The 24,184-nt window shown below is 43.1% G+C and overlaps 1 protein-coding gene across 4 annotated transcripts in view; it reads left to right on the top strand.

Moving 5' to 3' along the window:
- ARHGAP6 (Rho GTPase activating protein 6) overlaps positions 1-24,184 on the top strand; it is a 491,169-nt gene that overhangs the window by 225,590 nt on the left and 241,395 nt on the right. The window contains exon 1 of one of the 4 annotated variants that reach the window (XM_082375539.1): positions 1,527-1,774. The exons of the other annotated variants lie outside the window; for them this stretch is intronic. Within the exon in view, the coding sequence (XP_082231665.1) occupies positions 1,730-1,774 (45 nt within the window). The 5' untranslated portion in view covers positions 1,527-1,729. Of the gene's footprint in view, positions 1-1,526; positions 1,775-24,184 lie in introns of those variants that run through there. 4 annotated transcript variants of the gene reach the window in all.

The raw sequence follows: 24,184 nt of genomic DNA, 5'->3' as shown, positions 1-24,184 counted from the left end.
AGTATGTATTCCCTTGTATGGAGGGACCAGGGTTGGTTCATCACGCACCAGTTGATGGACATTTGGATTGTTTCCATTTTGGCCATTCTGCTTAAAGATATTTTGAACATTCTTATACATGAGAAGGCCATTGGCACCCATTTCTCTATATATCTAGGAGTGGAATTGCTGGGTCAGAGGGTAGGCATATGATCAGCTTCAGTAGATATAATCTTACAGTTTTCCAGGCAGATGAACTGTCATGATATCTAGTAGTAGATTCTTTAGGATACCTGCACCCTGGCTTCACATTCTCACTGCTGTTTGCAACTATGCTGCCAACTGTTTTAAAGTCTTCTATGCCAGTGGGGTGGTTCGCCCAACCAAATTGTAAGGACTCAAACACAGGGCTGCAGCCTATTTTCCTAGCCCTCTCCCCAGCAGGTGGAGGGCCACGCAGGGAGTCCAGTATAGTGGGACCCTGAAGAATTGACACAAGCCACCCACAAATCCATCTTCCACTTGATAGCCAGCACTCTTGGGCTTGGATTGATTGATTTCACAGGGTCTGGAGTCTCTACTTCCGGCCCCAGACCCTACTTTTGTCTGGATGCAGGTTGTGAGAGGCTGCAGGTAAATCACAGAATATCAGGCCTGGGGAGGGACCTTGGCACTCTTCACGATGTTTTAAAGTGTAGGCTTCCACGAGGGGATTGCGGAGCAGAGGCCAGTTTTAGGTGGTGTTGTGAATCTCCAGTGTGTGCTAAAATGATTTGGTTTATCTGGCAGAATTTGCAAATCGTGGACGTTTCTTCTATTTCCAAATCCTTGCTGTGTTGTTTCCCGATTTGCTAAGACATAGAAAGGAGGGCTCTGAGCACCCCGCCCCCAACTCAGGTCCAGCCTGGCACCCCTAGTCCTCAGTTCCAGCAGAGTTCGGGCAGATTTTCCAGGGCTCCCCCTTCCAGCCCGGTTCCCTAGACACGCACAGGTCCTGCAAGCCCTCTGAGACTCAGTTTGCCCAAAGCGGCCTGGCCCCGCTAGCCTCCGGCCCGGCCGCTCCTCCTCAGCAGCTCCCTCGAGCAGCATTACTTGGTCCCTCTCCGCTTGCCCCCTCCTACGGTTCCCGCCACTGACGCTCTCCCAGAGGAAGGCTTTCCAAAGACTGAAACTGCATCCTCGCCGGGCTGGTTCCGAATCGTCTTTCGGCATCAGACCCACACCTCCTTCGAAGTTAGTCAAAGTCTCTCTTTCTTGGAAACCCAAGCTCGCCCTCTCGCTGGTGCTGAAGGCTTTAGCAGCCCCAGCCCTGGCATCCCGGGTCCCACGGGCCTGGGCAGGGGCGGGGTGGCAGGAGTTAGGAGCGCCGGCCGCCCTGACACCTGTCGTGGGCGCGCTCGGTCGCTGTAGCCCCCAACAGCTGGCGGCGGCGGGCGCGACTGGGGCCAGCCAGGAGCGGAAGGAATTAAATGCCCGCCCATCGAATCTGACTCGGCCTCTCCCTCCTCCTCCTCCTCCTCCTCCTCCTCCTCCTCCTCCTCCTTCCCCTTCGCCGTCGCCTCCTCCCTGTCCCCGCCGGCTCCGCGGCGGGACGCTGGTGCCCGGGACGCTTTGCACCGCGCTCCGGGCGCAGGCAGCAGGGCTCGAGTCCGGGGGCTGCCCCAGGATGGCGGTAAAATAGGGGGACCCCGGAGAGGCGCCACGACCCCAGGCTGCGCCCGGGAGCCCGCCGCTCCTCCCCGGTGGCGACATGGGGGACCCGGTGTACCGCGAGAAACCGCAGCTGCACTACGCGGTGAGTGTCCCGGCGCGCTCAGAGGCGACAGGGGGCGCCACTTGGCCGGCCTGGGAGGCGACAGCGCGGGGTTGAAAGGATCCGTGGCTCCCCAGAGGTCCTCGGTGTGTATGGCGGGTGGGTGGGTGAAGAGTGCCGCGTGCGTCACCCCGAGTGTCATCTGCTCAGAAACTCAGGTGCCCCTTAGAAGGGGAGCCCCCATCCCCGGAGCCCGTGGTCCTTTGCCCCGCACAGTGGTCACTGCGTTTGGGGCCGGGGGCCGGACCCTGCCGCCGCCTCGCTGGCCAGGGCTGAGAAATGGGGCTCCCAGGGCTGGGCCCAGGTTTGCCCACTCAACCTTTGGTCACATGCCCTGCAGAAGTGGAGGGGAGGCAGGGCCGCTTGGTGATGGCAGCGTGTGGCCAGTGGACCCTCCGGAGAAATGCTGCAGGGCGGGTTGGGGTGCCGCGGGTTTGCTCCTTGGAAAGGGAGCAAACTCCCAGGGAGTTTAGCGGGACACAGTGTTGCACATTTTCTGATTAATATAAGAAGGTGGCAGGGGGTCTTGTGTCGGTGGCCCCTCTTCTCCCTGTTGACTCAAATCTTCCACATTTATTGGGGGCCTACTGTATGCCAGGCGCTACGGGGCGCTGGGGACCGCAGGACACACCGGACAAAAAGCTCGTGGGATTTGCCTCCTTTAAAGAAGGAGTCAAGATTTCAAGGTTAACGACCGACTGACCAAATCCAGATTCGAGATTGAGTTTATTTTTGAGAAAGAGAAAAGACTTAAGAAAAAAAAGTAGAATGAAAATAAAGATGTTTCTGAGGAATGAGTGCTACTTCTGAAGATGTTTCTGAGGAATGAGTGCTACTTCTGAAGATGTTTCTGAGGAATGAGTGCTACTTCTGAAGATTCTGAGTGCCGCCTCCAGGAAGCCGGCAGGCGTCCTTGTTAGTTTACCCCAGTCTTTGAACATTTCTAAGATGTGTCGTTTTGACGCGGAGCCTTGTAGTTGTTCTGGCATCTGCTACTTTATTGAGTTTTCCTTGACATGATTTTCACTGTTGAGATTGGACATGCTGGGTGCCAACTTTCAAAACTGGAGGGAAGCAGGCAGAAACTTAAGACAAGAATTATCAACATTGATAATAAGGCAGAGACAGTTATCTGTCTGGAATTCGTGTCCTCCAAAATGCACTCTCCACATTAAAAAAAGGAAAGTTTTCACGGAAGGAGTCGAGGTGGACAGGGGCGGTAGGTGCAGAGGTCCCCGAGCTGCCCCAGCTGTTTCCCGGGGCGCAGAGTGGGGTCCGGGATCAGCCGGGGGTGGGCCGCTGTGCTCGCTGCGAACTTCTGCGGTTTCACTTTGCTGCGCTGGAAAAAAAGAGGGCCTGAGTTAGAAAATCGTTAAGGTTCCTTCTCAGGCACACGTTCTAGGAACGTATGATGGCTCGTTCTCTAGTTTTGCCAGGGTTACTTGCCTTGAAATGCCCAGTGAGACACTAGTAAGTTACTAATGCTTGTATGTGGGGGTTTTTTTTGTTTTTGTTTTTTTTTTGAGACACAAATGGCTCAGCGATTTGCCTTTTAAAGCGGTATTCAGGACAACCCGTTTTCGGCAGAGGTCTCTTTGCACTGAAGGATCTAGAGTCTGTGCTCTTTATGTCTAATCAGCATTTCACCGCACTACCTTTTTCAGATTTTGAACTGTGTGCTGGTGCCCTTTAATTTGCAATCTGAGGTGTCAATGTCATTTACAAGGTGAGGGAGGAAAGGTGATACCTGGCTCCTTAAAAAAAAAAAAGTCTATTCATTCTATGAATGATTATTGCCTCAATTATGCAAATACATCCAATGCATCACAAAACAATTTAAAAATTATTTTCAGTCAGCTGTCTCATTCTCCTAAAAGCATAAACTTAGAGTCAAACTGATGTTAATGTCTCCTCTTGCACTCTGAAGATATGCTGATGAAATAGCCCTTTATTCTAGCACAGATCACCACATACATATTTTCTGATTTAAGACTCTTAAAAGGAAGATTCCAGAGGGAATATGTTGGCTCTCAAGCTGGAAGAAGTCACTGGGTCCTCTGAAGTTTCCTATGCATACCTTAGAATGATAAAGCAGCAGCATCCAGCAGCACGGTATCAGTCACAAGTCAAAAGAATGTTCTTTATTAAGGGTGACCCATTGTTTTTCATATTAACATAACTCTCTATGGCTTAAGAGCTATTCTAATGCTGCACTCTCCGTCAGCTTCCCCTACAGTGGTTTAGGTCATTCCAAGCGCTTGTTTTGCCTTTTAGCATAAATATTCCACTTATTTCGCTCATCTTGGTTTTGCCCCACTGTGTATTGTCCTGGAGTCCTGCGGGCTTTTTGTGTCTGTATCTTCCTCGAAAAGAATTATCCTCCATGTGTCCTCAGTACCTCTTGCCTCCTCTGAAATATAATCCAGGGGCAAGTATATAATAATACTCTTCCTTCAGTGCTTTTTTCATTTGTCCAAGGTGAGATTGCATATAAGAAATCAGTGGCTCACATTTTATTCGTTCACCAAACATTTGTGGAGTGCCTATTGTGTGCCAGCTATTTGGTCACTTTTCCAAAGACGATTAAATAGTGAAAATGTTAAGAGTTGTTATGAACTCTTCACTCATCTTTTTAAATGGTCCTAATGGTCACAAAGAGAGAAATACAAACACTTAAGTAGATAAGAGCATCCTGCATTTATAAAATCACTTAACACTTTCCCAAAGTATAGCACAACTGTCTTGTTTTATCATCATAACAAAAATGCAGCTAATGTTTTCCTCCCAACCTTTCCTCCCACGGTTTTCCCACATGGAGTTTATGGTGACTCCATCCTCCCAGCTGGGTGTCGTCCTTGATGCCTTTTGGTGACTTGGTCAGATTTGCATTTTGAAAATCCTGCTCTGGCCCCTGGAAGGAGTCGAGGGTGGGGAGAAGTTAGAGTGCATCCTGGCACCTGGGCCAGGGAGAGATGAGAGGAGATGACCTACACTCGAGCTGGGCTGGAGGTTGAGAGCAGTCAGCATAGTTGAGAGATGTTTAGGGCGCTGAACCAGCCAGCCTGCATTTGGATGGGCTACAGAGGTGCTAGAGTATGAGGGTCAAGGGTGACATGCACAAATCAATGATTGCCTGGCGGCACTTCTAGAGAAACTGCAGTTTCTCATTATTATTGTCTTCTACAAGTTGCAAAGTGTTTGGACACAGTCTGTGTCATTTTCAGCCTCAAATCCGGCTGGTGGGTTAGACACGTTTTCTATTCTGTGGCTAAACAAATCCAAGCTTAGGGCGGTGGAGTTCAAGGTGGCACAGGTGCAGCTGGTGACAGAACGGGGAATTTTATCCAGGTGCCGTGATCCCACAGACCTCATCTGACTCATTTAGAGAACTGAGATAGATGAGCCAAATTATCCTCACCCCTTCCTCTTTTGTCACCATAATAAACCAACAATCAAATATCGTACCTTCAGTGACTTAACGTAACCATCCATATTGTTGAATTACACGACCAGATAGCTCTTTAATTGGACTGGTATAGACAAAACGCAAAATTTAAATATCCATTAAGTTCAATGCCATATCTTTATGTCTTTCTCAGGGTTTCTCAGCCTCAGCAAAATGAACATTTTGAGCAGGATAGTTCTTTGTTGTGCGGATGTCCTGGGCACCGTAGCACGTGGAGCAGCATCCTTGATCTCTACCTACTAGACGCCAGTACCATAGCCCCACGTCACCCCCAGTTATGACAACCAAATGTATCTCCAGATAGTGCCGTATGTCCCTTGGGGGGCAAAATTGCTCCCGCCCGAGACCCCCTGGTCTATCTGATTTTCATGTATGTTTCTAAGAAGATGTGACATTTACTGTGTAATAAGATCGAGAAAGAGAAGACACAGTAAATGTTCTGAGTATTTTATATGTATATATATTCTGTACAATGAACATGCAAAACTTTAGAGAGAGACCAACACAGAGGTTCAGAGAGAGTCTCAAACACAGCACAAGTGCTGGGGGTAGAATAATGAGTCACTCCAGTTTCAATGATCACGGCTTTAACAGTGTTCTCCCACTTTTGTTGACCCCCAAAAGTCAGGTCACTTGGCCTGGGTTAAAGATTACCGTAAGCTACCTTTCCCAACAGTCCTCATATACCTTCTTCCATTAACCACAAACAAAATATTACAAACCTTGATTGTCTACCAAGATCATGTGACAGATGTCTAATTTCATGACAAGCCATGCAATTAAGTATGGTGACTTCTTCAGGTGAATTATTGCGCTGAGTATTAGTTTTAATTAAAAAAAATTTTTTTAATGTTTTGGCCGCGCCACATGGCACGTGGGATCTTAGCTCCCTGACCAGGGATCAAACCCACGCCCCCTGCATTGGAAGCACAGAGTCTTAACCGCTGGACCGCCAGGGAAGTCCCGAATGAGTGTTAGTTTTAGAACAAATTATCGGGCATTTTTTTTTAATCTTTTATTTTATTTTGATTTATTCACTTTTTTATTTTTTATTTTTTTAACATCTTTATTGGAGTATAATTGCTTTACAATGTTGTGTTAGTTTCTGCTGTATCACAAAGTGAATCAGCTATACATATACGTATATCCCCATATCCCCTCCCTCTTGCATCTCCCTCCCACCCTCCCTATCCCACCCCTCTAGGTGGTCACAAAGCCCTGAGCTGATCTCTCTGTGCTATGCAGCTGCTTCCCACTAGCTGTCTATTTGACATTTGGTAGTGTATATATGTCCATGCCACTCTCTCACTTCGTCCCAGCTTACCTTTCCCCCTCCCTGTGTCCTCGAGTCCATTCTCTACGTCTGCGTCTTTATTCCTGTCCTGGCCCTAGGTTCTTCAGAACCTTTTTTTTTTCTTTTTTTTAGATTCCATATATATGTGTTAGCATATGGTATTTGTTTTTCTCTTCAGAGGCATTTTGGAACAGTTTATGAATACTATTATCCCCAGCATCTCCCTGGAGGCACACACTTATTTTCACCCCCTTTTTTGAAAGGGAAACAAGATTTCCTGTTGCCGCTGGCTAAGATAAATCTATGGATGGGTGATGTGTGTTCTGTTCATGGAGGTGTGACAAAAAGCAGGGGGCTTAGACTCCGACTTGGAATATCTCCCCGTGGCGTCTGGATGTCAGGATGCAGCCATTTTCGTCCCTTGGACCGGTCTACTTCTGAGCTTCTCTGTCGCTGGCCTCACTTCCTGTTTGGTGCAGTTGCCCCACTATCTGTGCTCTTGACCACAGCCTTGTCATTAAATGCTGACTGTTTCCTTGCTCTGCTTAAGCGTCCTCCTCCCTAAGGAACCCACTGGGAGGGCTAAGCTGCTTACCCTGCCAGGGAACCTTTCTTCACCCAAGTCAGTTGAGGTCTTAATATGATAATTTCCAAGTTTGCTTTCTATGAACATTCGATTTTGAAAGACTTTAAAGTCATTAAGTCCACTAAATAATTCAATGGTGTTGATTACAGGATATTCTTTGGTAATTCCAAAGACACCCAGAAATGGGCACTGTTGCAGGGCTGAGCTGATATGAATCCGTTATCATCCATCAGCTCTGCCAGTGTAGACATCTTAGGAAGTTCAGCGGAACTTGTACTGACCTGCTGCATGGCTCAGAATTCACTTTTATAACACTGTTTGCTAGTCATTTGTCGCCTCACGAAAGCCAAACTTTTGCAAGTTACAGGTAAGTGGGAGATTATTGAATCACCTTAATTAGCACCTCTACTAATCATGGGTACCTTTCCAACCACCTGCCCCCACCTTCCAATATGCATTCTTTTCTGCTGCGCTCAGTTTTGTCTGTATGTGGCCTCTTGGGTCTGGAACTCTCATCACCTGAGGAAGCCACCTCTCCCATCCTTCCAAACACTTCTTAAGCACCACTGCTAGTTGATAAACAATCGGATTCCTCTTGGATGTTGCATGGAAGAGATATCTGTCAATCATAAGAAAACAAATGCTACCCTTTGCCTAGTCCTTTCTGATTGTAAACTTCCATTATTTCCTTTTCCTTTTCCCCGCATTGTGATAACCCTGGACCAAATACACCTGAGTCCCAACTTGATTGTGATATTATTGTCCAGTCATATGCACTCTTCACTGGGTTTTTGATTCCTCACTTGTCCCTCACCTGTATCACTCTTGGTCTTTTCCATCTCAGTAAATGGTTGGCGACTTGGCGAGCTGCCCGAGCCAGACACTTAGGGGTCATCCTGGAGTCCTCCCTTTCCTGCACCCCCCGACATTAAATCTCTGAGCCAGCCCTGCCAGGTCTGTTTCACAGCACTCCCCAAATTCATCCTCTTCCTTCCATCTGCACTGCTGTTACCTAAATCCAAACCTGCAGCATCCATTGTCCTCACTAAGACGACATGGTAACCCTATATTCCAGTCCTGGGACCAGTTGGGACCTTTTAAAAAGAAAATGCAGTTGTGACATTTCAGTGCTTAAAGCTCTCTGGTTGGTTTCCATTACACTTAGCCTAATACCTTCAGCCCTGACCTTGGCCTTCCAAGTCGTCCTACATAATTCTCCCCGCTTCCTAACACCCTCCCTCAGCTTACCACTGCCCAGCCACATTAGCGTACTTTCTGTTCCTCAAATGTGACCAGCTCTTTCCTGCCCCAGACCTTTGTTCTTACTGTTTCTTCTGCCTCAGATGTTCTTTGTGTGGCTTTTTTTTATATCCTGCAAGTTGTAGGAAAAAAAGTTGCCTTCCCCGACTGCTCTCTCCAAAGTGCTTCTGACCCCATCAGTTACCATTGATCATATCACACTAGATGCTGCCTTCATTGTTTGCTCCACTGCTTGGTACATTATACATTGTTTGACTCTCCCTACTGGTGTGTAAGCTTATTCAGGGCAGGGACCTAATCATTCTTTTCCCACGATATCCCCACTGCCTAGAATGGGTCCTGGTACAGGATGGGCACAAAATAAATATCTATGAGGAAATGAATCTGGCTGCCTAGGTGTTTTTACCTATAATAGATTATACCAGCGGGTTCAAAGCTTCACTCATCGTCAGCTGATGATTGCAAAACATATTGGCTAAAAAAAAAACAAACAAAAAAAACATATTGGCTTCAGGGTTTCACCCAATTTCCACTAAATGAGAATCTCCAAGGCCTAGACTTGGAATCAGTGATTCTGATATCAGCCACGTTTGGAAACCACCAATTAATTTACATGGTGGACCACTTACTGTTCAAGAAGCCTCTACAAAGCCTAGGATTCGGCGGCAAAGTGATCCAGAGAGTTCAATCCAGTGCTTCGCCTGAGGTGACCCTGAGGTAATGGAGTACAAGTTTTCAGAGAGGTCTTTTGTTTTGTACTCTAGTATTCATTTCAGCTGAACCCACTAAGGATACAGGAGGCGTAGGAACGCTTCCTCTACATAGCATGGTCTGGCAATGTGTCCCTCAGCATCCATTTTCTAGGTAATCTAAGCCAGTGATTCTCAACCAGGGGACACTGGGAAATGTCTGGAGGCATTGTTGGTTGTCACAACTGGCAAGGGGTGCTACTGGCATCTAGTAGGTAGAGACCTGAGATGCTGCTGAATATCCTAAACAATGCACAGCACAACCTAACAAAGAATTGTCCAGCCCAAGTGTCAATAGTGCTGAGATTAAGAAACCTTGCCTTAGATATATCTCTGTAGACATCAAAATCTTTGCTGCTTTTGAGATTCATTTTGTATAGTCCTCTCTAAAATGAATTATACATGTTTCCCTGCTGTTTAAGAGTTGGAAAAAATGTGAGTTACCTGTTCCAGATGTGAGTCATGGTTATGAACATGATGTTTCACACTGCGGGGGAGAGGGAGATTACTCTGAGAAGGGTGATGGTGGCCCTTCCAGAAGCCTCATTGCCTTGGGCTTTTTGCTTCTTCACTCCTCAACTCTGATGCCCTTTGTAATCTTGGATCTTGTTTTTTAAATGCTTCCTATCTTCTCTCTTGTGTCAGACTTTAGCTGACTTCTTGATTTATTAATGTCTAATGGCCTTATCTCAATTCACTGCCTCTATTCTGATATAGCTGGAATACCAGTTTATTAAATCTGATAGTCCTGGCTCTAATATCAGGAATCATAATCTCCCAACTAGGATGTGAGGGATTCTCAGAAAGCCCGCGTGCTTGGATGTTGGATCTGTGACTGTGTGTGAGTAAGGAGCTAGGGCCTGCTTCTGTCCAGCAGTCAGTCATTGAGGATGTGATGTGGACTGACCTGCTCTGGGGGAAATGCGAAAGCACTGAAAGAAAAACAAAAGGAAGGAGGAGGAAGATAGCTTCTCCCAGCTCTTCTCTCTCAATTCCATCCTGGTTAAAAATCTCCCAGTCAAGACACACCTTATTGGTCCAATGTGGGCCCCTCGCCCACCCAGGAGGACAGAGGGATAAGACCAGTCAGGTTTGAGTCATTGCCCACTGCTATTGCTAAGGAGGCAAACTGGATTCAAAGGCATTGGATTTAAAAGAATAAGTGCTTCATTCGCTTTCAAATTTTAAAAATTAGAGAAATTTGCTATGATCTTCATCATCCTATCATTTGTACTCAGACTTAAATGGTTTCTAACTATCCTTGCATCTCTGTATTACTTCTTGGAGTGGCAAAGTCTTATATGGGAGCATCTGATTGGCTGGAACAGGTCACATGATTTCATGTTAGTTTTAACGGGGAGAGGGAAGATCTCCCATTAGGGAGTTCATAGTGGGAGATGTGAACTATGGACCAATAATTCTATATAATGATATATTCCCTTGAAACAGGAGTGGGGTTTGCACGATGAAGGGTAAATAAATGAACAAATGTCAATTGCAAAAAAAAAAACAAAAAAAAAACCGAAAACAACTTCCCGATCAGCCCAGGGTGGCAGTTGTGTTGGTGGCCTATCTGCCACCAACAAGGATTGTGGAGCACTTTCTCAAGTCCTGGCCACATCAGTGAATGTTAATTAGCACGGCCTGTTTTAGATTGTAAGCTCCAAAATAATGGGGAGTAAATAGATTTAAAGGTCTTAGGTGCTTGCAAAATTTTGGACTAAGATCACCAACATTTACAAACGAATACGGTTAATTTAGTATAATGTACCTTCTCAGATTTTCTGGTTCTAACCTTATTTTCAAAAGATCAACTATTCTGATTTATTTTATTCTTAAATACTTTCTGAATACTTAAAAACTTAACGATAGATCAAATGAAACAATAAGGACTGCCACCCATCTTTATATGGTACTGCTTTCTCTGTCTTTATGGTGACTGCTTGGATGTGGCTATGAGATACATCTCAGTTTGGATAAGTTATACACAACGTATAAGACTACTTTATTCACTCAAATATAATCAGTGTTACTAAAGGCTCTTTCCTTGAAAGATGTCATAACCCTTTGAAATGAAAACCAGTCAGGATTTTCTCCCCATTTCTTTGGTTGCTTGACACATTCTTAGAACTCTTCTAAGTTAAATTTTTAGAGTAAAATTTGAGTGTTAGGAGTGCCAAATACATTAGATTTCTGAGATGAAGTTTTCAGAAGAATTTGGAGTTATGGCTTTGGGGAAAAGTTGCCATGGAAACAGCAAAAGATGTTCAGATGAATCAACTTTAAAAATATTTTTTGAATGACCCCTTTCTGTAGCTGACTGAAATCTCTGGTAAAGAAAGGTGTCCATCCAAGTGAAATGAAGAGACTAGAAGCATGTCACCAGTGTGTGGAGTGCCTCAGCTGTGTATTTGCTGAGCTCCCCTGTGCCAGGTGGGTGCCGCCCATCGTGGACAGGACTCTCGGACATCGTTCTGGATTCTGTACTTGGTGGTGGCATTTTAATTCGATCCACAGAGTAATAATCGTTTAGCAAGAAAATGGAATGTCAAGTTTGCTGGGAGAATTTGAAAATGGTCACACATAGTATTATTTTTGTAAGTCTTTATGCACATGACCTGTAACAGTGCCATTATGATGTCATTTTGATTGTCTAAGCAAAATGTAAAACACAATCTTAACTTGGATCTCAAAAGATGAGGTATTCTCCCACCTTAGCTGCTGACTCACAGGCAAGGGCATTGTATCCATCAGGATGTGGCAGGAAACAGATGGGACACTCAAAAAGGCCTAACTTAAGGAACGGACTATTATGGATGTGTCAACAGGTTTACAAGAATCAATAAGGGGTGGTGAGGCACACAGCAATTAGCAGCGGGGACGCTGTTAGCACGTGGGCACAGAGAGGGTCCAGTGTTACCAGAACCCGATGACTGCCAACCTCGCTAGAAGGGACCCTGGAAATGTACCCAGTGAGGATTGCAGCAAGGGCAAAATATAAAGAAGCAGGGATGGCGTGGGACAATAGGTAAATACTCTGACCTCTTGGTCTTCCTGCTCACTCATCTCCTTCTAGTACCAAACCCAACAAATCCATTGAGGTCAGTCTCAGAGGGCACAGACCAACGCAGAGAAGGGCAGGAATTTTTGTCTTGTTTTGGCAGAAGCGGGGGAGAGTTGGCAAACAGAAAATTCATCATATGCATGTTCAGTCTTGTTTGGGATTTAATTACTTTATGAAAGACCCTAAAGTCCTGAGAATATAGAGGACTCCCAAACTACTTAGAATGTCTCTTTCCTCTCCCCTGTGGGTTATCTTAATTACCACATTTAAACTAGTAATGTGTCAGACCAACTCCATCTACATATGATGTGCATGTCTTTAAGAATATTCACATCACAAGCCTGTTAAAGTACTTAACTCTTCACGTATTACACAGTATATATTTACATAGACATTGTAATTAATTTAATATCGAGAAGTTCCATGCTTAATTCAGAAATGCTTTGGTCTAAATTTATTAATGCAAATTCAAACTGTAATAAATTTTTTTCCCTCTAAGCCCCATAGGATCATCTAATGTAATTTATTTTCCAAACAATGTTAAAGGAAGAATCAGTTTACCTCTTTTTCTGGTTGGTGGGTAAAGAGTTTTGACGCTTAAAGTTATACATCAACGCCGATGGGTTAACCTGTGCTTTTTTCTCATTTATATCTGCTGGTAAAGGAGTGGTTGCAGCTGAGGACTGCAGGTGACCCACTCTGTACTCCAGTTAGCTTAGCAGAGAGAAAAACTCCCTTTTCGACCTTGACTGCAGCAAGTGACTCTCATTCTTAAGTTAGTTCCTCCTCGAGGCCCCTGTGCATCCACTTTCATAACATCCATCTTGCATGTAATTGCGCCTCTAAAGACCATATTCATATTTCAGAACTGAAAAATCCAAGGGGGCGGAGGCCAGAACCAGGGCCCATGTCTAGACGCCATATCCCTGGTCACATGGAGCACGTGCCTGACAGTATGTGCTTGAATGTCAGCAAATTAATCAATAACTTAGAGCTCTTAGAAATATTTAGGCTGACTTGCAGTCTTAATAATAATAATAGCCAATATTTATTGAATGCTTTCCATGAGCCCTGGACATATTATCTCATTTAATCCTTACAAGAACCCTGTGAGGTAGGTCCTACTATCATCCCCATTTACAAGATGAGGAAACCAAGGCACTGAGTTTAGATCTGTTTCAAGGTCACACAGCTAGTAAGTAGTAGAATTGGGATTCAAATCCTTGTCGGTTTGACTGCCAAGTCTCAGTGCTTGAACCACTGCACAGTGGCTGACTGTTAAAATGGCATTGGCTTGAGATGTTACCTTTGAGATGACACTCTTAAAAGCTTTTCATTTTGTAAATTATTCTAGACTCACAGGAAGTTGCCAAAGTAGAACCACGAGATTCCATGTACCCTTTATCCAGCCTCCTTCAATGATAGCATCTCACATAATTACAGTACAATATCAAAACCAGGAAATTGACATTGGTATAATACTGTTAACTTGAGTACACACCTTGTTCATGTTTCACCGGTTTTTTACATGCATTCCTTTGTGTATGTGTGAGGGAGGGAGGGAAGGACCGAGAGATGGAGAGAGAGAGACAGACACAGAGAGAGATCCAGGCAATTTTATCATGTGTCTATATTCTTGGCATATCTGCCACCACATTCAAGATACAGGACTGTTCCATCATCACAAAAAAGCTCCCTCATGCTACCACTTTGTAGTCACACCCACACTACATCCTACCTCTGGCGCCTACTCTAATCCGGGCAACCACTGACCTGTTCTCCATAAAATGACACCTTTTCAATTACTTCCTCTGTCCTTGCGGCACAATGAGAACATTCCTGTCTCCATTGATCATTTATGTCAAAAACATCCAGAGACCTAACAGGAGAAAATTAAGGTGAATTGATAATGAGATCAGAGAGGATTTTGGTGTTCTTGTCGTTAGTAACATACACAACCACAAATAAAGAACATCCTGTTTGGTATTTTTTAGCTGAACGTTGTGGTAATTTTGTAATTCCAACTCTTGTGTTTTCTCCAGCAAAGTGCTTTTAATTGAAACAGCACAGAATTTAGCTCCCGCGTGAATGCTCCATGCTCCCTCTTTGCATGGCTGTTCTAATGGAACATCCATCTCAGGAATGACAGCCGCATGGTTGAGCTTGCAGCTGCCTGGAAAAGGTACATGAGAGCTGGCACTCTGCCGTCCAGAAGTATTTATGAACAGGGATAAACACAAGCCCCACATGTATTTGCGGTAGCTACGGCCCAGTTGTGCTCTGGGCAGTACAAGGGTTATGTAAACCCTGGCGTTGATGGTACACATGCATTTTTATTCATTCATTTTGAAGGGAGTGGCAGTTCATAGACCTCTCTTGGGGAAACGTTTGAACCTTATCAAGATTAGCTGGTTCAAAAAAACCTTAATAGCTGTTTTTATTCAGGATGGCTGCGGAGTGAAACCTTATCATCGGGACACAGTTATAAAGACTTCCTGCATTTATTTGGTTCCCACTGTTTAAAAAAAGGTGTAAAAAGGGCTGATGCTGTCTGATTCTGCAAACATAGGTGCACTCTTATTGGATACTTCAATTAGTACTCAGTTTTACTCTATGATTTGCCTTGATCTTTATTAGAAAGGGAGGATGTTTTTTAACACCTAGACATTCTTAGACCACCTATTGCTTTTAATTAGGTAGGCAGGGAGTACCATCGTTACCATGCAGGTACTTCATATCACCCATTGTAGGGTGTCTAGGGAGAACCTGGTGTGAAGAACCATGGGGCCTTCCATGAGATTTCTGCACTGGGGGACACTTTTTAATTTTGGATATCATTAAAAAGGAATGAAATATAGAACACTTGGCATGCATACACATGTGCACACAGACACACAGAATGGTGCTTTACTTTATAGCTGTGTTGTCTAAAATGTACAGTTGTGTTTCTATCAGTTAGCTGTTGCCGCACTAATGCTGCATAAAAAACTACTTTGAAATTCAGTGGCTTAAAACGACCATCATTTATTCTCGTGGATCTGTGGGTCAGCTGGGGTTGGCTTATCGGGCAGAGCTCAGCTGTTTGACCCGAGGTCAAGCTGCCAGTCCTACAGGGCTTGGCTCCTTGGTCATTTCCGTTCTACATGTGTTTATTCTAGGGCCTAGGTTGGTGGGGCAGCATTTATCTGGAGAAGTGCAGAGGCACAATATGACAAGTAGAATCGACTACGAATTCTTAATGCATAGGCTGGACTCTGGCACGCTCTCATCTCCACCTACCTGCCATTGGCCAAGGCAAGTCACGTCCAAGTCTAATGTCATTGGGTAGGGAAATATACTTCCTCCATGATGGGGCCATGGCAAGGGTGTGAGTGCAGTAAGGGGTGAAGAAATAGGGCAAATCGTTCACTTTACCACAGTATGTAATCAAATTCTGAAAATACTGACATTTTTAAGAAGGTACAGACCTATCTCAATTTTGTTCCTATTTGGTCAGTGAGTTCTTTCTGTCATGGATATCAATATGTATTTCCTTATGACCTAATTAAACAACAAAGGCAGGATGATGGGGCTATCCCGCTGACACCAGTCCCCACAAATCCACATTGATTGGATATAACTGAATAGATATCAAGGAAAGATTATAGAAATAGACTGAATATATTAACATTTAAACAGAATCATCACAGTCTTCTCCTGCTCCCTTGGGCTTAGCAGCTCTGGTTCCTCGATATATCAAGAGGAAAACGTCCAAAATCACCTCCCAGGACATTTTTAAATTAGCTTTAATTTACTAGTGCCACTTTAGAAAGATCTATAAATTTAGCTCCTGTTTTAAAACCAACTTCTGAAATTGTGGATGAGGTCATTTACAATCAGAAGAAAAATATATTAATTCTTTAGTTCAAACAAATCAGAGCCAACATTTGGAAATTAGCTGATGAGTCTGATCAATTTTGACATGTAAATGGATATGCTAAATTAAAAATAATGCACACATGCAAAAATCTCCTCTCTGAAGTTTGAAACCTTTGCCCTGTCTTCCTCTATCGAATCAACCGATTGGACAGTTGCCAAATCCTGTTTTGTTTTTCAGTTTGTTCTGTAGGTGCTCATACCTAATAGAGCACCTACCATATCGCAGTCACTCAATTGTCTAAATCAGGGGTCAGCAAACTATGGCCCATGGACCAAATCTGGACCACTGCCTGCTTTTTCTTTTTTACAGCCTGCAAGCTAAGAATAGATAAATATTACATTGTTAAACAGTGGAAAAAGTCAAAAGAAGACTGGTTCACCACATGTGAACGTTATATGCAATAGAAATTTTCGTGTCCGTGGAAATAGCCGTGCCCATTCATTTACGTATCAATTATGGCTGCTTTCATGTTACAACAGCAGAGTTGAGTAGTTGCGACAGACTATATGGCATGCAAACTCTAAAATATTTACTAGCTGGCTCTTTACCCAAAAGGTTTGTGGATTTCTGGTCTAAAGCTATGTCCAGATGACCACAGATGCTGTAGATAGATCTACTGTTATATAAGAATGAAGGCAAAAGAAAGGGGACACACATGGTTAGCGTGGAGAAGAAAGTTGAGTGTGTTCAGATAAGGGCAAAATATCATTGAACATTCATTTATTCACCAGTATGTGTGGAGAACTGGGTGTGTGTCCAGTGCTAAAGGAAAATTTCAAAAAAGAATAATATCTAGTTTCTACTCTCAGGCTTCCTCTTGAATAAAAAGTAAGATGCATCCACATATGGCTTAGAGTGTCTGAAACCTATCCTCCTTGTCTCCTTCTCTAAGTCACCAGAAAACAAATCCTTTGCAATTTTTAAGTGAAAATTTGTATTTTTTTCAGAGCTTATTTTGTAAATATTCTAGGTGGAATAATTTTCGTGAGCATTGCTATTCTTAGCCGTTCAAAGTGGAGAGTTGAACTCTGAAAAATATCATTTACTCATTGGTTTAAAGCGCTGGTTCTTGTTTTGCATTTGAGACTTTTACATTAGTTATCCAGAACTCCCTCAGAGGAAAGAATGTAAAGGGCCTCCAAGGGCTGACCCTAAAAACATCACTGCCCTTTTCTTTAAACTCTCTATAGCTTGCTGAGCGCTTAGCCACAAGAGCTGGGCCGTGAGAGAGCCGTTGGCCCTGCCAGTGCAGCCCGTGTTTTGCCAAGGGACGTGGCCCCACTCTGTGATGTTTCTTTTGGCTGACTCTTCCGCATTCTTGTGACCCTTTGAATGGAGATGTCTTTACAGCTTTAGCCCTACAACCTGGCCTCCCGCTATCATTTCCTGCAGGTCTTGTCTTAGATCTCAGCAACTTCCTGAGTAAATATCACCTTGGTGTCTCCTAAGAGGAGCTTGGGAGGTTCACAAAACCTGGTTCCCACCATGTGTGAAGCGTAATGTCCGTGAGTCTTCTCACTGGACTCTGCAGGACGTGAGCCTGGAATTCCCTTCAGTTCCAGAGCAAGGGGCAACGTGAGGCACTGAACAGAGACCCAGGCAAATGCCCCTGAGGGCGGGGATCATGTCACCCCAGAGGAGGAAATTCCAATTCAAGATAGAAACCAGGTCAGCACCCTTGTGAGAGGCAGCGTACTAGACTCAGAAACCGGCAACCTGGAGCCTACGAGGGCAGCTATCAGAAGTCCGTGAATTGGCCTGAACAAGGGTGTTGTGTTTTAGTGCAGTCAATTGGGTGGTACAAACCCAAATGAAACATGATTTATCTACTTTCACAGTCGTGCTGGGCTGGAGGGTTATGCGGAAATGACTCAATTTCATACATTTGTCATGTTGACCAATGGTCAATTCTTTAATAGAGAAAGGCAATTTGGGAAGAATATTTTCTTGAGAACTATGGTATATGTATATATGGCGGAGGCAACTTCTAACTTACCATGATAAGAATTTTTTCCATTGGTTGTTAAGGAGCAAAGAGTTATTTTGTAGAAGCTATATAATATCCCTTTGTTAAATAAATTAAAAGATCTCAATTAATGATTGTTCCTTAAAATAACAGATCTATAATTAACTGGGGAGCGCTCACAGTATTACCGGATTGCTAAGGAAGTTAGTGGCTTTTTGACTAGTCTGATGAATTTCCAGAATATCTTTAAAGAGAGTCTAGAAACTTTATCATAACCCTTAAAAAGCTATGGAACAGGATGTCATTTGGGGAAGTTTCATTTGCTTGCTTCAGCTCGTGATCCAAATTTGGAGGAGACTAAACCTCTCCAGGGTTTTGTCTGCAAATAAAGTTGAGAATATGTGCTATAAACTCTTTTAACCTGTTAAGAGTTTGATTTGGGGGGCGGGTAGGGGTAGTACTGGAAGAGAGTAAAATGGACACTTTTGACTTTAATGAGGAAAATATTGCACGATGGAAAAATGCTATCTGTTGGTTGGTTGTCATAAGCTTTAAAATAGTATTTTACAGTGGAAAAACTGTTGTTTGTAGGACTGTTTTTCGGAGGTTTCTTTGCAACATTTAATTTATTTGTTCCTAAAAATTTTTAGGCATCACAGACACCAAAATCTTGCTGTAGAAGTAGGATTTTGTTAAAGGAGAGATGTATTTTTGATTTATATTTCATATGTATGTGTGAAGATATAATGCCTTCCACAGATCTCTAGAGACAGAAAGTAGATTAGTGGTTGCCTGGGGCTGGGAGTGGGAAAGGGGAGTGACTGCTAATGGGCACCAGGGATGCTATTAGGGTGATTGAAATGTGCTAAAACTGGATTGTGGTGATGGTTGCACAGTTTGGTAAATTTCTAGGTGAATTTTATGATATGCGAAGTGTATCTCAATAAAGTTGTTTTTAAAGAGTAGGCCTTAATAAGAGAATCAGAAAGTATTTATTTGCAAATGAAGGATTGAAATCAATCTTACACAACCAAGCTTGAAATACATTAGTAAAATTATCGTATATTGTTTTCCCTTCTAGACCACCCACCTAGAAAAATCAAAGTGTAATAAATGAGACAAAACACGATTTTTTACTACTTATTCAGGGTTCACAGAAATCTGACGAAGTGTTCATTTGTGGTTAGCACAGAAACATCCCACCGAACTAGACACCAGACTTCTAAGAAATTCAACTTTCTAAGTAAAGTGCTATCTCAGTTTTGCCATAATTTCGGTTTTAAAGAAAGGCACATTAGAAGGTGATTATTTGCTTTACAACACTATTTTCTGTGGTGCTCTTTTTAAAATCACAAAATCACCTATGTATTTAAAACAGTATCCTTTAGACCTACTGTATAGCACAGGGAACTTGGCTCAATATTCTGTAATAACCTAAAAGGGAAAAGAATTTGAAAGAGAGGATACTTGTATGGGGTATAACTGAATCACTTTGCTGTACACCTGTAACTAACACATCGTTGTTAATCAACTCTACTCCAATATAAAATAAAAATGAAAACCAAACAAACAAAAACCCCCAAAACAAAAAACCGCAGTATCGTTTAAAAAAGAATTCTGCTGCAGTCTGCTCATTCCAGCAGCATCCATTACAAAAAGCACAGTGCACACAAGAGGGTCCCTCCTCCTCTCCTTGCCTAGGACTGTGTGTCTCTGTGAGTATGCAGGCCCAGCGCTACCTTTGCAGTCCTCCTGGGAGGATGTGGCAGGGGTCCTCCAGCTCAACAGCTCTCAGCCCTGCCACTTGACAGTAACACACTGAGAAGTCCAGAGGGTGTGTGGCTACAGGTCCCCGCGTGTGCTCCTGGGTGAACACTTGACATAGATATCCAATGAATCATGGGGTGCAATTCAGAGACTCCCCCCTTCCCCTTTCCTGAGGGCTGTGGAATCAGATCTACCAGGCTGTGGCACTTGTTGCATCTTTTATGCCTGGAGAAGTAATGTTTATGGCAAGGTACCCAGGCTGAAGAGGTATTAGGTTGGTGAAGAGAGGGAGAAAGCTCTCCAGAAAGAAGGAATAGTTTGTGCAAAGTCCCTGAGGAACAAAGAAGAACAGCAGGTTCCAATAACCTAATGAAGAAAGTTCAGAATGAGTGAGGGGGAGAGGGCATAAGAAACATTTGGAGAAATGGGTGGGGTGGGCAGAAGAATGACAGGGTCTTGAAAGCCACACAGCAAGGATATTGGATTGTAGCCTAGAAGCAAGAAGAAGCTATTGAAAAATTTTAAACAGTGTGATGGGGCGTGTCTGTGTGTGTGTTGTGATCAATTTCCTCATCCATAAAAAAAAAGACATGATGAAATTGTGTTACAGCCTTTTGGTTACTCAAGATAAGAGGTCCTTTACTGCCAGGATACCCATAGGGTCTCCAGCCCTGGATATCTTGTCAACCCTGATAGGAAGAATTCATGGATGACTGCGGTGGGATTCTACTACTTTAAAATCCGCTTGTGACTGTTCCTGGCTCCTTACGCTCCAGCACCCACTGAACAGCAATTACTACATCTCTCAGCTAACTAGCAACAGAGAGAATCCCATTAGTTCAGTTTGGGTAGTGGCATCCGTGCTGGGAGAACTATCTCAGCGTGCCTCCTCATAGGCTCCTACTGATTGGGTGACTGTTGGATCAGTCACCACCCCTGGGCCAATCAGCTACGGGTAAGGGTGGGTTTCTAGTACCTGGATGGAATTTTATGCTCAAGGAGCCCCCAGGGGCTGTTAACCTCAGCAAGAGGTGAATGTGGGCATGGAAAGAATTTTGTTGCCCTTCTCAGTAGCAAATAAGCAAACCACTGCCAAGAGCAACAACAACAACAAAATCTTGCAGAGTTGTGGCAAGGATAACAGATATTGTAGGTGAAACTTATACAATGCTTGCCTCACTGTTTTCATCAGTGCTTGTCAGATAGTGTGCATTGAGAAGTTGGTTGCTAGTTTTGCTATTAGTCATCCCATTCCTCCCACACCCACACACTTACACACATCACTTCAGTAGACTCTGCTTGACAGGTTACCAGTTTGGGGTCTTAATCTTTGACACAAGAACCAGTGATAATACCTTTGACCAATGGATGGATGACTTATAGCTCTATTTTCATAGTTTTTTAAAGTTCTGTTATTGAAGTCATTTGTTTTCTTTAGTTATTAATCTTACTGCTTCCTCCAGCGTTTTGTTGAAAAGCATTTCATCATGTTTTGGTTAAGTGATTTATGGTTAGCTCACAAATTCCAGTCTCAAGATTAAAGTTACTCACAAATTCCTTAGGACATTCATTGTGTTAGCAGAAATTAAAAGAAAAGAACTGTAGGATTCCTTCACAATTCTGTTGAATTCCATCATATACCTCCACCACATTTACCTCCAAATGGCCAATAAACATATGTAACATACATACAGTTGGCCAATAAGGACATGACACCATGCTCTAAATCATTAGCCATCAGAGAAATGCAAATCAAAACCACAGGGATGTACCACCCTACACCGTCTTGGATGGTAATAGTCAAAATGACAGATAGTAACAAGTGTTGGTAAGAAGATGGGAAAATTGGAACCCTCATACACTGCTGGTGGGAATGTAAAATGGTGCAGCCACTTTGGAAAAGAGTCTGGCAGTTCCTCAAAAAGTTAAATATAGAATTATCATATGACTCAGCAATTCCACTTCTAGATATATATGCAAGAGAAATGAAATGTATGTCCACATACAAACTTGTATATGAATGTTCATAGCAACATTATTCATAATGGCCAAAAAGTAGAAACAGCCCAAATGTCCATTAACTGATGTATGAGTAAATAAAAGGTGGTATACCCATATAATGGAATATTAGTCAGCAATAAAAAGAGTGAAATACTGATACATGGTATAGCATGGATGAACCTTGAAAACATTATGCTAAGTGAAAGAAGCCAGACACAAAAAGTCACATGTTGTATGATTCCATTTATTTTGAAATGTCCAGAATAGGCAAATCCATAGAGACAGAAAGTAGATTGGTGGCTCCCTAGGACTGTGTAGGGGACAGTGGCGAGTGGCCGCTAATAGTTATGAGGTTTCTTTTCAAGGTGATAAAAATGTTCTAAAATTGGTCGTAGTGATGGTTACAAAACTCCATGAATATACTAAGAACTATTGAATTGAACATTTTAAATGCATGAATTATATAGTATGTGAATTTTATCTTAATAAGGTAGTTATAAAAAAATAAAGTCAACCAATGCTAGACTTGAATGGTGTATTCCACTGTAAGGTAATTGTCTAAGCACATTAACTTATGAAACAAAAGCTCCTCGGTTATCTATTTATGAGTTGGTTTGCCATATATGTGCTTAAGAAACTTCTCAGTTTACTTACAATATATATGTGACAGCTAGTTTATTTTATGTCATGGGAAACAGAAACAGAATGAGCAAGGACTGTTTACGTGAGCATAGTCTGGCCTTTCGCTGAAGACTTGGGTGTATTTTAATGCCCCAAACCCACATACCCCACACATTAATCAGGGCCAACATGCTGGGAGCAATCACGACTGCCAACCACAGGAAAGTAAGATGTATTTTATGTGGACATTTGTAGGCAAATGTAGCATAATCTATTTAACTGGTGTGGTAGTTGTAGTGATGGTGTGTGTGTGTGTGGGGGGGGGGTGTTTGTGTGTGTTTACATTGTGTGTGAGTGTGTGTGTGTTTACTGTAAGCTCAGTCAGAATACCCTAACGCCAAACAGTACCATGAACCTCTAAAAAGGAAGAAAGATCAATATCTTGGAAAACGCATTCTTGCTTGCTCTCTATTGTTCAAGGATTGCTCTCCCCTGCTGAGGCCCAGTTTAGTCTCCTGTTGCCAGAAGATCAAAATGGGAAAAAGATGTTTCCCCGCAATACCTACTCTATATCAAACATTTTACTCTATGCCTTATATGTGTACTTTCTAATCCTAAGAACAGCTCTCTAGTGGGGCTTATTTATCCTATTTTATAGATGAGGAAATTGAGGTTTGCAGAGGCTAAGTAACTTTCCCAAAGTCACAAAGATATTAAATGGTGGAGCTAGGTTTTGAACTTATGTTAACTGATTCCAAAGTTCATATTCAGACTCCTTCATGTTAAGCTGTTTTTCATCTTCCCAAGGGGAAATGATACCCTTTACTCTTTTGCTATTGACTTAATTATAACCGTTAATAAAACTGAAGCAGAAATTGATTATTTGACTAGAAATTGATTTTATAGCAATTCAGTATTTAGTGTAGGAACCAAGGATTTCCAATATCCTTGCCAGACCATATCCATTCAAATTCTAAAATTAGTTGGGTTTTTTCCATGTGATTATATAAAATCGTACAGTAAACCCTTAGTTTTTAGGATACCAGCCTGCAAAAATGACTAATGATAAAGAATGAAAGAAAGAAAGAGAGAGCGAAAAAGAAAGAAGGAAAGAGAGAGAGAGAAAGGGAGAAAAGGAAAAGAAATTCTCCTGAGAAGTAGAGTTAGGATCCAGAGAGCACGTGCTTTTACCCAGTGGTGTCATCCTTCATGGATTTTGTCTTATAGAAGGAAAGAGACATGCTAACCCATTAGTAATAGGTGCATGAGAAGCTCGTCTTGAGACCTCTTAAGTGTGAAAAAGCAATTTTAGACAAAGAAGGGGAAACGAAGAGGAGAAGGGTGGTAGAGATGGCGTGGTGGCAACATTCTGGTCACCTGGGACTCTTGGGTGAGCGTCCATGCCACTTGGTGGTAGAGGTGAATATCAACAGTGGGATAGCAATTTTCCCATACTGCTGACAGTGGAAAAGAGAGAAGGCAATGAAAAGGTAGAACCGAGACCCGCTCTAACATTCACAGGAGAAGCAGCCAGCAGCCCCGCACACCTGGCCTAAGGACATTGATCGCCACATTGAAAAGACATCAGTCACTGTGGATGGCTGGAGACACGTTCACTTTATGTGGTTATACTGTGACAGACTCATTCAGCTCTGTACTTGATCTGCATTTTCACCTATAATTATGCCTCTAAGACTAA

Source organism: Balaenoptera borealis (assembly GCF_965194805.1).
Source record: "Balaenoptera borealis genome assembly, chromosome: X".
NCBI classification, from domain to species: Eukaryota; Metazoa; Chordata; class Mammalia; order Artiodactyla; family Balaenopteridae; genus Balaenoptera; species Balaenoptera borealis.
This window is presented reverse-complemented; position numbering and strand designations above follow the sequence as displayed.